The 12696-nt window shown below is 38.7% G+C and overlaps 1 protein-coding gene across 5 annotated transcripts in view; it reads right to left on the bottom strand.

The window, feature by feature from the left end:
• LOC110838906 (uncharacterized) overlaps positions 1-12696 on the bottom strand; it is a 253543-nt gene that overhangs the window by 75821 nt on the left and 165026 nt on the right. For all 5 annotated transcript variants that reach the window (XM_087358251.1, XM_022082562.2, XM_087358254.1 and 2 more), the window contains exons 4-5: positions 4499-4642; positions 2587-2787 (exon numbers count right to left, since the gene is read on the bottom strand). In XM_087358251.1, the coding sequence (XP_087214377.1) occupies positions 2587-2787; positions 4499-4642 (345 nt within the window). The remainder of the gene's footprint in view (positions 1-2586; positions 2788-4498; positions 4643-12696) is intronic.

Here is a 12696-nt window from a genome sequence, read left to right as displayed (position 1 = left end):
ATGCTAGATTAAATAACGAACACCGCCATTATTTTCAAGATGGCGCCAATAAAAAGGAGCATTTCCTACAAACATCTCGAGGGAAAGAATAAGAAGCTCAGTAAGGGATGATAATAACAGTGCAGCAAGAAAAATAAAAATATAAAATCGTGAGATTTGTTCTGTCTTATATCACGAACGTTAAATATATTTGAAAACTGCTTATTTCTGTATGGGCGTGGGTTCAATAACTGACAATTTATCTCATGCTACGGTCAAAAAACTCAAGCTGTAATGTATTCCGATAACTTTCTACGTCAGTACATAAAGCCATAAGCACTGCTCCCTTACGTAAAAGGAACATTTTTCTGGGCCTTTTTGTACAACAGTCCTGTGCGTGATGTTGAAAAATGTTAAATTTATTTATTTTTGTGCCGAGATTAGGGATATGTATCTTTCGAAGTCAATAAAATCTATATTAGTATTCATATTTTCATGTAAAATAAAAATCAGAATAAAAAAACGTAGTCCACACAGACACGTACCTTGAAGGGTCAGTATAATCGAGTAAACATTTCCAAGATAGTTTTCAATGTTATTCCCAGATTCACACATATTTCACAAACAGATTTTCCATAACCATTTTAAAACAAATTTTCTTGGTTTTCATGCATGCTACATGCCAAACCAATCCCATCACTGATTTAATATTATTAAACAACGTCAGGCGACTAGCAGTATTTGTGATTCCCCCTTTGCGGTCCACCGTTGTATTTAGTCTGCTAGGCCAAGGTATTTTATTCAGAAATTTGTCTGTGCTTTTCCTTAAAAATGAAAGAACGATTTTCACACCCACACAATATAACATTTGTGGTACACATAAAAAGTTGTGCATTTAAGCAAGTGCCTCCAAGAACAGTGAGAACAGAAGTGCACGAGGGAGCATCTGGTTTCGAACACACGAAACCTTTTCCGAATCACTCTGTGCGTATGCAAGCATCCACCTTCATCAAAATTATACAAGCTTAGAACTAAAATATTGCAGCAAGACAGAAGCCACGTGTGAGAGCTAATTAAGCACACAACCACGACCGAAAGGAATCCAAAGGAAGGGTAAGAATAGTCGCTGCCGTGTTCCCATCGGCCGTACAGATTTGAGATTCAAGCGGGAAGAACTTTTTCGTTGCTCCATTCAAGCTCTTTCCTTTCTGCTCCTATCACCTCAAACTTAATAGATCTCGTTACAAGGCGCGTCCTTTGTTCACTGCTGAGCACGGTTTCCTTACTGCATGAAGCTTCTTGCCGTAACATTTTTATATATAACAACAAAATGGAATATAACTATTAATATGTACCACGAGTAAATCCCTAGTAGTTGAAGGAAGTATTATTAATCGTTATCAGGTTTCGTCAACTTCACTGGTTAAAGACTGTTAATGAATAGAAGAACGAATTGATTTTCGGGTTACAATTCTGCAAGACACTGCGTAACGGGTGCAGGAGGAGACGGTCTATTCCATACGCGCCTATTTTACGTGCTTTATGGCATAAGAAACAGCCTTCACTTGTTTCCACATAATTCATGACGACATGTCTGAAGATAAATAAAAATGGACGTCGAAACGAGTACTGTCGAATATGAGGAAAAAGATAATTTGGTGACTTAGAAATTTGACACACTGCTCCACTGAAACAAAGGCGGGCATAGGACTGTTGGCATTCTATAAAAGAACATGAAAATAAAAGGCTTTTTAACAAAGGGACCGTAGATGAAGAAAGCAAAATCCATTCACTCCCATATTGCTCATTGTTTTAAATTCATAAATCCAGGGCAACAAACAAAAATGAGAAACGAGTCACTTGTGGAACTAATGGAACGTACCAACGTTCTGAAAGGGAAATGTAATAAACAAAAAGTGTACACAACAAAAGACCGTGAAGTTATTCAAAGAATGGGAAACATTTTAAATATTTTTTACCTGTTCTTTCAATTCTCACAGTTTTTATGCTGTCATATAATACAATCGGTAAAATATTAAAAAGTGTCAACATTTCTCTCTCCTCGACAAATATTTTACAACGAAACTATGCAAGTGCGTAATTTAATATTCTCTGTGCTGCCCTCTTGGATATGACTGAGCATTACATACAATGTTCGGAAACCTATTATTTGCAACACATTTAATTATAAAAAAAACACTAATTGTCAGAAACAAACAAACTTCAACTAAGAACAATTATTACAACCGAGATCTCCAACGCGTCGGCTATTTTAGACTATTTAACACTCCCGTTAACAGTGCGAGTCCCGTCATTTTTGCAGTGAACGTAATAACACAATATTAAAAATGTGCCTGGTAAAATGAACCTCACAAAATGGGAAATATCTAATGTGCAACTGTATAATAAAACAATGAACATGAATATAAACATCGCTACATTTGCGAACTTATGAGATGAGGCAGACACTGGCGTCGTTAAACGTACTTTCCTGAAAGTTGTGTAATATAATGTCCCACAACAATATCATAATCCCAGAATACATCAGTCGACACTTAAACTCAGACACGGTAATAACATTATAACCCTAACTGGGACCGTTCCTACCTTGACGCTGCCGTACCTCCAGGTGAACAGGACAACAACCGGAAGACAGCAAATGATGACGCAGGACAAGACGAGAATCGCGGTGCGCATCACCCAGTTCAGGGACACGACACAGGGACGGTCGTCTTCGCACGATTCGCAACCCTCGGCGCACTGCAGGCACTCAAACATACCTGCCTCGCTGTACTGGTTGTCTACTTCCTGCAAACAGGGTCATCGAGAGTTAATACCGCACTTCAAAATGTTATGTCGCTTGTAGAAAAGAAAGGCACAACCATTATTTGTAAATTACGTGATTACATTACACTGTGCTAATTACGATGTTAATCTGTACAGGACCCGAATTCTGTGGCAAATGTGTGTGGGAACTGGCTTGTCACACTTCGCTGTCGCTACAGTGTGGAGTGGGCATTACACATGCGAATCTGATGAAGAACAATGCAGACTAATGGCCTGTCACTCACGGTGTGGAGCCTCGGCGAAATATACTGCCTCACTTTTCATTACTCCACGCTGAAACTACAAGGTGACCCAAAGCAAAATGACTCTGTTGAAACACTTCAGCCACATCTACGTATTATATCCAGTGTAGGATTTGAGGCTTCCAACGGTCGAAGATTGCTGTCTTCTGAGTTGTTGCGCCGCGAAGTCTGGTAGATGTGGACTTCTGAAACGTCGGTGGACATCTACCAGACTACACGGCGCAACAACCCAGAAGACAGCAATTTTCTATTACATGCTGATTCCGACGCAAACAGAATATTTGGGCCAAAGTTGCAGGATGGGAAAAATTACATAACTTGCAATCTTCAACGAAAATTGTTAGGACAAAATCAAGGAATATAAGGTACGTAATATGCATAAGCAGTACACAGGAAACATAAAACATTTGAATCTTGAAACCTTACGGGATGAAACCACTCTGAAGAAAGACACAGGACTCGCAATTCAATCGCACTGCACCAAACTAATGGAAATAAGCAATCAAATACCACTCGGGAAGCATCGCCCATCCCACTCAAACGCAAGTACAAAGCTTCTGGAAAATAAATGAGAATTTACTTAATTGTATTTAACGCCACAGTCAGTGCTGAAGATAAAAAAGGTAAAACTGACATCACAGCTAAGCAGCATTCTGGGCCGAAATCAATTTTGACATCTCTACACGTAAATTTTTTAACTGCCTTAAATATAGCAGTTCTATCATACATTAGTCCTTTCCTATTATTTTATTATTTAGTGTTCTGTCTGACGACAGGTCCATTGTTCTGCCCAAAAAGAGTTCGCCAGTTTTCCCCATTCTCAGCTTCTCGTTTTAACTCCTGAAACTTCATCTTCTTTCCTTGTTTAAGATCGTCAGTTAGCTGTATCAGTCTTCTTCCCAGTCCTCGCTTTCCTTCAATCTGGCCTTCGATGATATCGCTCAGTAATCCATTCCTCAGTCCTTTCCTACAGGCCGAAATTATTCAATACGTAGTTATGAGGGGACAGATACAAAGAGTCTAATATGAACTATTGTATTTATGCCACACGCCATGTGGCGTTGAACTGCGTGTTCGTTCCGGAAAAAAAAAACAGCGTGGAAGGAAGCCTCAGCGGTCTACTTTACCGTGTAACACCAGCAAATGCCTGGGCAGAATGAGGAAAATTACAAAACACCTCAGTCAGGACACCCTGTCTCCTAGCTGAGGTTTCGGCTCGCAGACTCCCGAATAAAAAAAAAAGCAGAATAGCCAACTGTGGCATCAAAACATTCCTCGCCTACAATAAACCTTTGGCACTTTTCATTTGCACGAGTACTCCATCTTGCTTGCTTCCACTTCAGTCCTCTGTCCCATCTAATCACAAGCTCATCCGATATTTTTCTCACATGTACGAATCCCATCTGTCTGCCACAAGGAGGTTATCTTACCATCAACAATTTCTCGTATTCCTCCTCCAGCACTGTGCCATTGTAATATCGATGCACGGCCCTCACATCAGGGAAATAGAATCCACGGCGGCACACACATTTGTAGCTGCCGCGCCGAAACCCTAGGCCGGGGATCGGCACACACTGCAAAAAAGAGAAGAGACAAACATTCGTAGCACAATCGTGAGCTCAGTAACATGGATTCTTTGCATGAATCCGCATGTTTTTCCCCCCGAAACTACTCGACGAATTTTCATTAAAAAAGGCAGTCGGTATCTGCAAAGTAGTTTTTCTTCTGTTGCGTTCTGGGCTCTGTAATCTGTACCATTACAAATTTAAACAAGAAACAATGAAATCTTTAAACGTATAGTAAAGCATCTTTGACATAGGACAACACAACCTTTAACGGACAGGACATACAAAGCCACGAAGGAAAAACCTCTGCAGCCAGCCGATTCCGTGGTCGAGATCAGACAGAAATCTTCCGAAACGAAAACAGTAAACAGCGACGAGAGAGAGTATACTTCAGACAAACTGGAGTCCATTAAGGGATAATATTAAAGTGTGCATCTAAAAAAACCGCTGCAAAGGAGTGAACAGCAACTGGATTGGCCAACTATAGTGAAGGACGCCGATATTTTGACAACACAATTTCGGTTCTATAACAGTTTATGCCTTAATCAGTTAAATAATTATCAACTGGCATATGAAATCGCAGTATCATGGAGTTCAAATAGACCATATTTTTATTTGTTCGATATAATATATAATATAATAATATATAATAATATAATATATTTGGTTTAGACTATATACAGAGATCTGTGGCCGCCTAACACCAGGTTTTCACGGCCACAGTCCTTACATACGTAGCACTATTAGCACTACTGCTTACTACAACTATTCACTAATGCTACTCTACGTGACTATTCCTTAATCCCTAATACTATTTACATAACTCTTTCTTATTGTTCTCGTGCCTTCTACCCCAGTGGCAGTTCTAAATTCCTAATTTTGACCTGTCTTTTACATCTTACTTTGTACAGAAATTTCCCTACATCCCTGACCTCCGTGTCATTCGTAGTGCTTAAAATTTTCTTGAAGGCCAACTCTTCGATATACCATAAATACGTCTTCAATTTATAATCCTAGCTGCTAAGAATATTTACATCTGAGATGAGACTACGATACAGAATTCAAGACATTTTTCCAGAGATGCTACGTAGGACATACGAAGTATAAGAGTATTTGATTCACGGTCGGAAGGAGAAGTATTCACTTCAATTGCTTGCGATGTAGAATTTGAGGGTGCATAGAAAATTTCATTTCACATAGTATATTTTTTTTGCGCACGGTGCTTTGGATAGCAGACATGTTTCTACTAAAAGAACGCACTACACTTGGGAGAGTTATTCGTCAATTGTAACATTATTTTAGTGTTGCCAAGAACAGAGTTTTGATTAAGAAATACGCCGCGCGTGAAAATAGGGCGCAGGGAAAAGACGACAGAACGCGTTGAAACTTCAACGTTCTTTCCCCACATACGGATTATTCTGAAATATACCGAGTGACACAAATATTCCTGAGTTAAGTTTTATGTAAAGAACTATGAGGCAGCTTATGTTGTGCATTAAAACATCTTCATATCCACACAAAGCGACACAAATTACATTTTCCAAGTTGTTGCAACTATGATGTGCACTTTTAATTGCAAAATTATAAAAAAAAATATCACGTTGAATCATTTAATCGAAACGGACATAATAAAAAACAAATTGAAACTAAGTCTATTTATCATAGTAGGAACTCGGATTTTAATATCAATATATTGATGCTATTTTCTATAAGAAGGGCTTACGTTAATACAAACTGTGTTCAATTTAAGCCCTTCTTACCGAACAAAAAAAGGTATTTATATAGACGGATAAAAGGAATATCGTATCCTAAGCGTCTGTTTTGTTAGTATGTTTGTCGACTTGGAGGATAGGATCAGGAGGTAATACGACTCGGATAACAAGCTCTGTTTTTAGACTATAGTCGGTGCCTTCATTGTGACCTAGTTCTACAGTCTATACAGACAGACTATAATCGGTTCATCAAATCTTACTTCGTAAATATAATACGGACAATAGACAGGACTCCTTTTATAGTCGGTGCCTTCATTCTAGTCTTTTATCTACCTTCCTGTACAAAGGACGGATAACTGACGTATATTTCACGTATCAGCTCATGACACAAAGAAGACGCGGAAGGCTCTGACAGTGCCGTGTCTCAAGATTTACTTGTCTAAATACTTTGGGTCTGATACACGCAGCACAACGAAGGCATCAAGAACGACAAATGCACGCAGTTTCCAAAAGCATTCATAACATCTACTTCTGGTACACGTAGTCAATTATTTGCCACAAACGCGAGTAACATAGGCCTAATACTCACTCACGCCTCTCTCTTTCACATGTTTCATTAAGTACGCGCCATGCAACATTTATTTCCAATCAGAGTTCCACACTGTAATTAATTTCCTGCAGAGTTAATTCAGGAAATAAATGTTATTACTCTCTTCAATGACAGTTCACCGTTTAGGAAATGGATGTCGTATGTTCTTCTTCCTACGACAACTTATAATTTCCTTCGACCAAAATCAGAAACAGTGTAGGAAATAGTAAGGCTAAATGTTTTCTCTATGAAGTACGTACAGAACAGAAGTATCCTGTGTGTCTGAGAAGGAAGTCTCCCCCGCAGCGTGGAAAGAATTAACAAGATGTAAATGTCACGACTCACCATCAGTTTTTAGTCAACAACTGCAGAAGTGTTACTATTTCTTTGTAGTAGGAACTTAATTATTAAATATTCCTGCTTTTCCGGAGCGTAGGCGCCTTTTGAATTTCGAGTTGGTGGAGTGCAAACAGGATGTGACAAATGTTTTCCAGGACTCGGGCAGGCTCACTAGCCTGTGGGGTTTCAGTTCTAGCACCGTGCGATGCCCAGACCACTCTATGGACTACCGTGAAAACATCGTCTGAAGCAGTGCCTTGTGTCGGAGGAGCGGATTTATATCAAAGTGAAGAGGCTTACATTCAAGTCATAACGAACCAAGTGACTTCTAAATTACAATGTGAAAGGGGCTTTATGTACAGAAGGATCTTACAAAGGCTAAACAAGGAAAAGGAAGGTTAGGTTCCAAGAAATATCATGAAGAGAGCTGTACTACACATATAGGTCTTATTGATATAAAACCGCACTCAAAAGATTTCGGCGTTTCTTTCTCACTCAGACCTCTAAAAGTGGAGCAGACAAAATGCACTATACAAATTTAAAATCTGTTTTCAACATCGACGTTCAAAAATTCTGTACTAGCTAATCTTTTAAAAGCTTTAATATTTCCTCACTATACGACTGTACTGTTTAAATTCCATTTACAGTAAAAATGGCTTGAAATTTTATGATAACGTTTCTTGCTTGTAAAACAGGAAGTTATAAAATATTTAGTTACATTTTCCGGCACACATTTATCTGTTGTATTTGTATTACAAACACATGAAAACATACGATGAACATAAATATTTCATTCAGCATTCGGTGGTGGTGGCGTAGGACGTTTTACGGCTGCAGAGTTGCATTAGAACTTTTTAAGTAAACCTTACTTTTGCATCACGTGTTTAAAACTTGTCACCACTCAAATCTCAAATTACAATACAATGTTACTGTTTCAATGCAAAATAATTAATGTAATTTTACAATTTCGTGGTTTCTAAAGAAATACATGAATGTATTTTTCACAGACCTATCACCATACAAACCCTCAAGATTCAACAACAAAAGTTCGACAAACTTAATTCATTTACAAGAATTCGATGCTAAGATTACAGACGACACGAAGATAACGATCATTAGACCTGGGCATAGATGGAGGAGAATTTTAATACTGAATCTAACTTCAAAGAATTAGGGCGTGAGGATGCGGACTGGATTCATCCGACTTAAGACAGAACCTTAGCTACTTAAAACCTAAGGTCGAATGTCTACTTGGAGACCTCGTGTTCAACCAGACTGCCACCTCAGGTGCACTGAAACTTTAATCAGCCCATTCAAGAAATACTTTAATAAAACAGGTCACGATTCCTCTTGAAAATTCTTTAACCTTCATATCAATCATCGTGTCATTTGATGATTTATTAAGATAGAGAAGGTAAAGAGGCGTTGACAAACAAAGCCTATCAGACATTTAATACATGTCAGAAGCAACTCTCGTGCTGAAATCTGATTAAATTGTGTGTTAAAATGACGACTGGCGCATTTAGAATACGAACTTCACTTAGAAACGTATTCTACATAGAAGTTTGAGAAATGTTCATAACAAACAGTCCTTACTCCCTGCAGCAAAGTCCATCTTAAGAAGACAATATTTATTTAGAGTCTACTTAACGACACTTGTTCAGTAACTCATACTACACGCATTTCCCATTTACTCCATGCGCGCTACATGCACCGTCCACCTCATTCTCCTTAATTTGATCGCGGTATTAATATCTGGCGTACAGTACAAACTTTAATGGTTCCTCTGTGTAATTTTCTCCAGTCCTCGAAACAATTGCTGTCCTCAGCACCCCGTTTTCAAAAACCCTTAACTGGTGTTCTTCCTTTCGGGCCAGAGCCCAAGTTTCAAACCCAGGCAAAACAACAAGTAAACTTGTAGTCTGGCATATTTTAATTTTTACATTTTTAGACAGCAGGCGAGGAGACAAAATATTTTGAACTGCTAGCATTCCCCGAATTTAGCTTACTCTTTATTTCCTCGGAATAAAATGTTGATTTTATAAAATATCATCATACAAATTGCCCGGGAAACAAAATAATGAGCCTTGCCAGGTTATGGCTCGAAAACCGCACATAATCTTTTGATGAACGTTCACTTGCTTTAAATAGCGAGTTCGTTTTGAAACAATGGCTGTCAACACTGAAGCGGACTTACTGGGTTGGGGGGTGGAGGGCAGAAATGAACCCGCATGATGAGTGGCTCTTCGTGCTGCTTCAGTAAAATAAGCATCACAGCACTACAATCACGCTGATACACGCGCGTGTTAATTATAAACATATTGCGGAGTTTGAACATTCGACTGTCTGAAGCAAAAACCTCGTTTCATGTCGGCCAATAGTATTCGACGCCTTACAACAAAAGAACGAGAAATTTCAAACCAACAGTTCCTTTTAGATTCACGAGACTATAGACGCATAATATGTCTAAGTGCCTTGGAACTATTTAGTCACCTACCAAATACACCTCTGAGCAGAAATGTAATATTCCAATAATTTGTTTTGCTCACATGACAATGTAAGTTTTAAAAGTCTAGGGTTCGATCCCTAACGACAACTTTCGCATTATAATGGCAACCAATTACCTGAGGTCAAATGCACAGGTACCACAGATAACGGAAATGATCCAATGCCTAATAATCTTTTTCAATGTATTATAATTTACGCATCAAGAAAGGTGATGAATGAATTAATGTCACTGAGTACTTGCTTGGAATTACATGTTATTCACATTAAATTACTTGCTTTCTATACTTTCTTGTTTATACTACAATTTTTTCCTTCAGATTTATTCCCCTTTTTGTGAAATATAATCCGCTATAATTATAATATCTGACATCTAACCATTTGGAATCACGCAATTTAATACATCGGCCCCAAATGATTCTAACACGAGAAGCTGTCATTAAATGAAACTCGGGAAGTCGGACGACACGCTACGCCACGCCACAATAGTGCCATCCACTCCACGGCGCTCAGTCTCGCCATAAAACAAACGTCCTGTGGACTACTTGTTTATTTAAAAGCCCCATCCAAGGCAACGTGATAATAGGTAACTACTTTCCACACAAGTCAACGCGTACTGTTGTATCATCCATCTCTCCCCCTTTCCTATCTGAAGCAAAACGCGTTCTCCACACCTGTAGCTGCTTGAAAATTGCGGCCCCCCCCCCCCCCCAACGGGCCCGAGAATTTACAGCAGAAATATTCTTGCGGCTATCTCGTGACTGTAGAAAGCGACCTCTTTCCAGGAATCATTGTAAATCCCGTTGTTTATATGGGCTTTTAACAACAAACCCAGAGCCGAACGCTTTCAACATCTTCCCCTCTAACACGTCAGTGTGTTTTATGAACGTAGACGCTGCAGATTACCACACATCGTAGGACGAATAGGAGCCGCTAACATTGTTCTCATTAGCACAGGTCGAGACAAGGTAAGGGTGGTTAAGTTTTACTCAGTATTTTTAAAACGCGTGCACCGAGATTTAACGGAGTCTACATGACTGATTTGAGTGAACGATCAAACCTAATGAACACCAGGTAATTCCGAAGGCAAATTTATATTCTTTCAGTTTTGTTAAACAGTAAACACATAGAAATTGTTTTCAAATAAAAATCGTGAAACAGCGTGGGTATACGTACTGTTAATTTTGAAGACCTACGTTTATTTCAGCTTATTGAAATGATTCTTGGTTTATTAAACTTCGCTGTCTTAACCCATTACGAAGACGTACTGCAGCAACGCAGACTTCAATACCAAATAAACAATCAGTATCGAGACGCCATTAAAAAAATCACCTCACTAATATTCTCGGAGAGTAACTTCTCATTCTGATATTAAACTAATTCGGAAGCTCCGTTCCTTGCGTTATTTTGTATTATGAACCAAACTTCTGATTCGTATTTCCATTCAAAAACGAACATGACGGAACTGAAAGTGTCTCGGCATCTCAGCTTGAGAATCCTGCGAAGTGATTTAAATAGGACCAGGAGTAAATTCCTGTATTGCCGTTCGTCTCAAATTTGCTTGGTCGTGAGTTACGGACACTTTGCTCTTTTGAAATGTGCCACTACGTGCTGAAAGTTTCACTACAGCACTGACCCCTGAGGGCAGGTTTGGAACAGGACGCTAAGTTACTGGGAAGAGGGATTACTAATAAATGTGTCTGGTAAGCCACGTAGGCCTCATTTGCCATTATTAGTCAATTATACTCTGGTGTTCTCACGGCATAGCGAAACTTAGATGAATATTCAGATTCAGATTAGTAGAATCTGGGCCACTCATATGAAATTCCCAAACCCTGCAGCAATACAACAAATAATGCAATATACTTAACTTTGTAACAAAATCTTATCCAATGCCTGAGTTCCTACGATTACTTGGTAATGACGCCTCGATCTGTGGCGCTCTTGCGCGTGCGTTACTACCGTTATATAATTTAACAACATGGAAAGAACATTTTTTTATCGGATTTCAATTAATTTGACTTATATCTGAAATGAAGCCATCTTCATCTACAAAACTGTCATCCTTGGCAAATTTGGGGTCAAGCAATCAGCTGCAGTGAGAGGGTACAGAAGCGACTACATATTCACTGAAGTTTCTGATAAATTGTGATGCAAAATTTATCTCCCTGCTACACTAAGACATAATTCACTGTAGGATTATTATAAAGTTCTATGGTGGTAAAACAGAATTTACATCCTATCGGCAACAGAAGAAGATCTAGTACGGTGCATGGTGTCTGGAATGTACCAGGTTCGAATCTTTGCGAAGTTATTCTGACAGATATGTTACTGATCTTTTTCTGAAATGCTTCTAGGTTACTGAGGTAACAGTGCCTTGAAACAAAGTAAAACTAAACGTAGCTAAGATGAATTTATATTATACAATATGAGTAACGTTAAATATTACGCGCGGCATAAATATAAAATTTCTGTTTGCTAAATCGTATCATTCCTCTGGAATTCCTAAATCCCATCTAATATGCTCAGAAAGTGTAGAATTACGTACAAAGTCGCTCGTGATCAGAACCCTTTGACAAATTGAAGAAACGTTTCTTCCACGACGCTGGAAACTTTTCCAATATCGTCACTGTGTTCCCCTCAGGCTCTTATTCATAACAGTAAGTAAAGTAACAGAACACCTCGTAGGTACAAAAACTATAGCAACCGCAGTTTCTATTTTCCTTATACATAATTAAATTTTCAACAAATATTAGTTTACAAACTGAGTTACAATACGCTAAGAAAACGAACACAGCTTCTTTGATTCTAAGAAAGTGCATACTTGCTTGCTTTACAAAATCCAGCATTAACCAACACACACTTCGTTATCACCGAGACAAAAGCGAAACCTCAAAATCTGTACAACAGTTTATAGA

The sequence above is a fragment of the Zootermopsis nevadensis genome, unplaced genomic scaffold (assembly GCF_977971745.1).
Source record: "Zootermopsis nevadensis isolate Lab colony 2312 unplaced genomic scaffold, Znev_1.0 Znev_ptg000029l, whole genome shotgun sequence".
NCBI classification, from domain to species: Eukaryota; Metazoa; Arthropoda; class Insecta; order Blattodea; family Termopsidae; genus Zootermopsis; species Zootermopsis nevadensis.
This window is presented reverse-complemented; position numbering and strand designations above follow the sequence as displayed.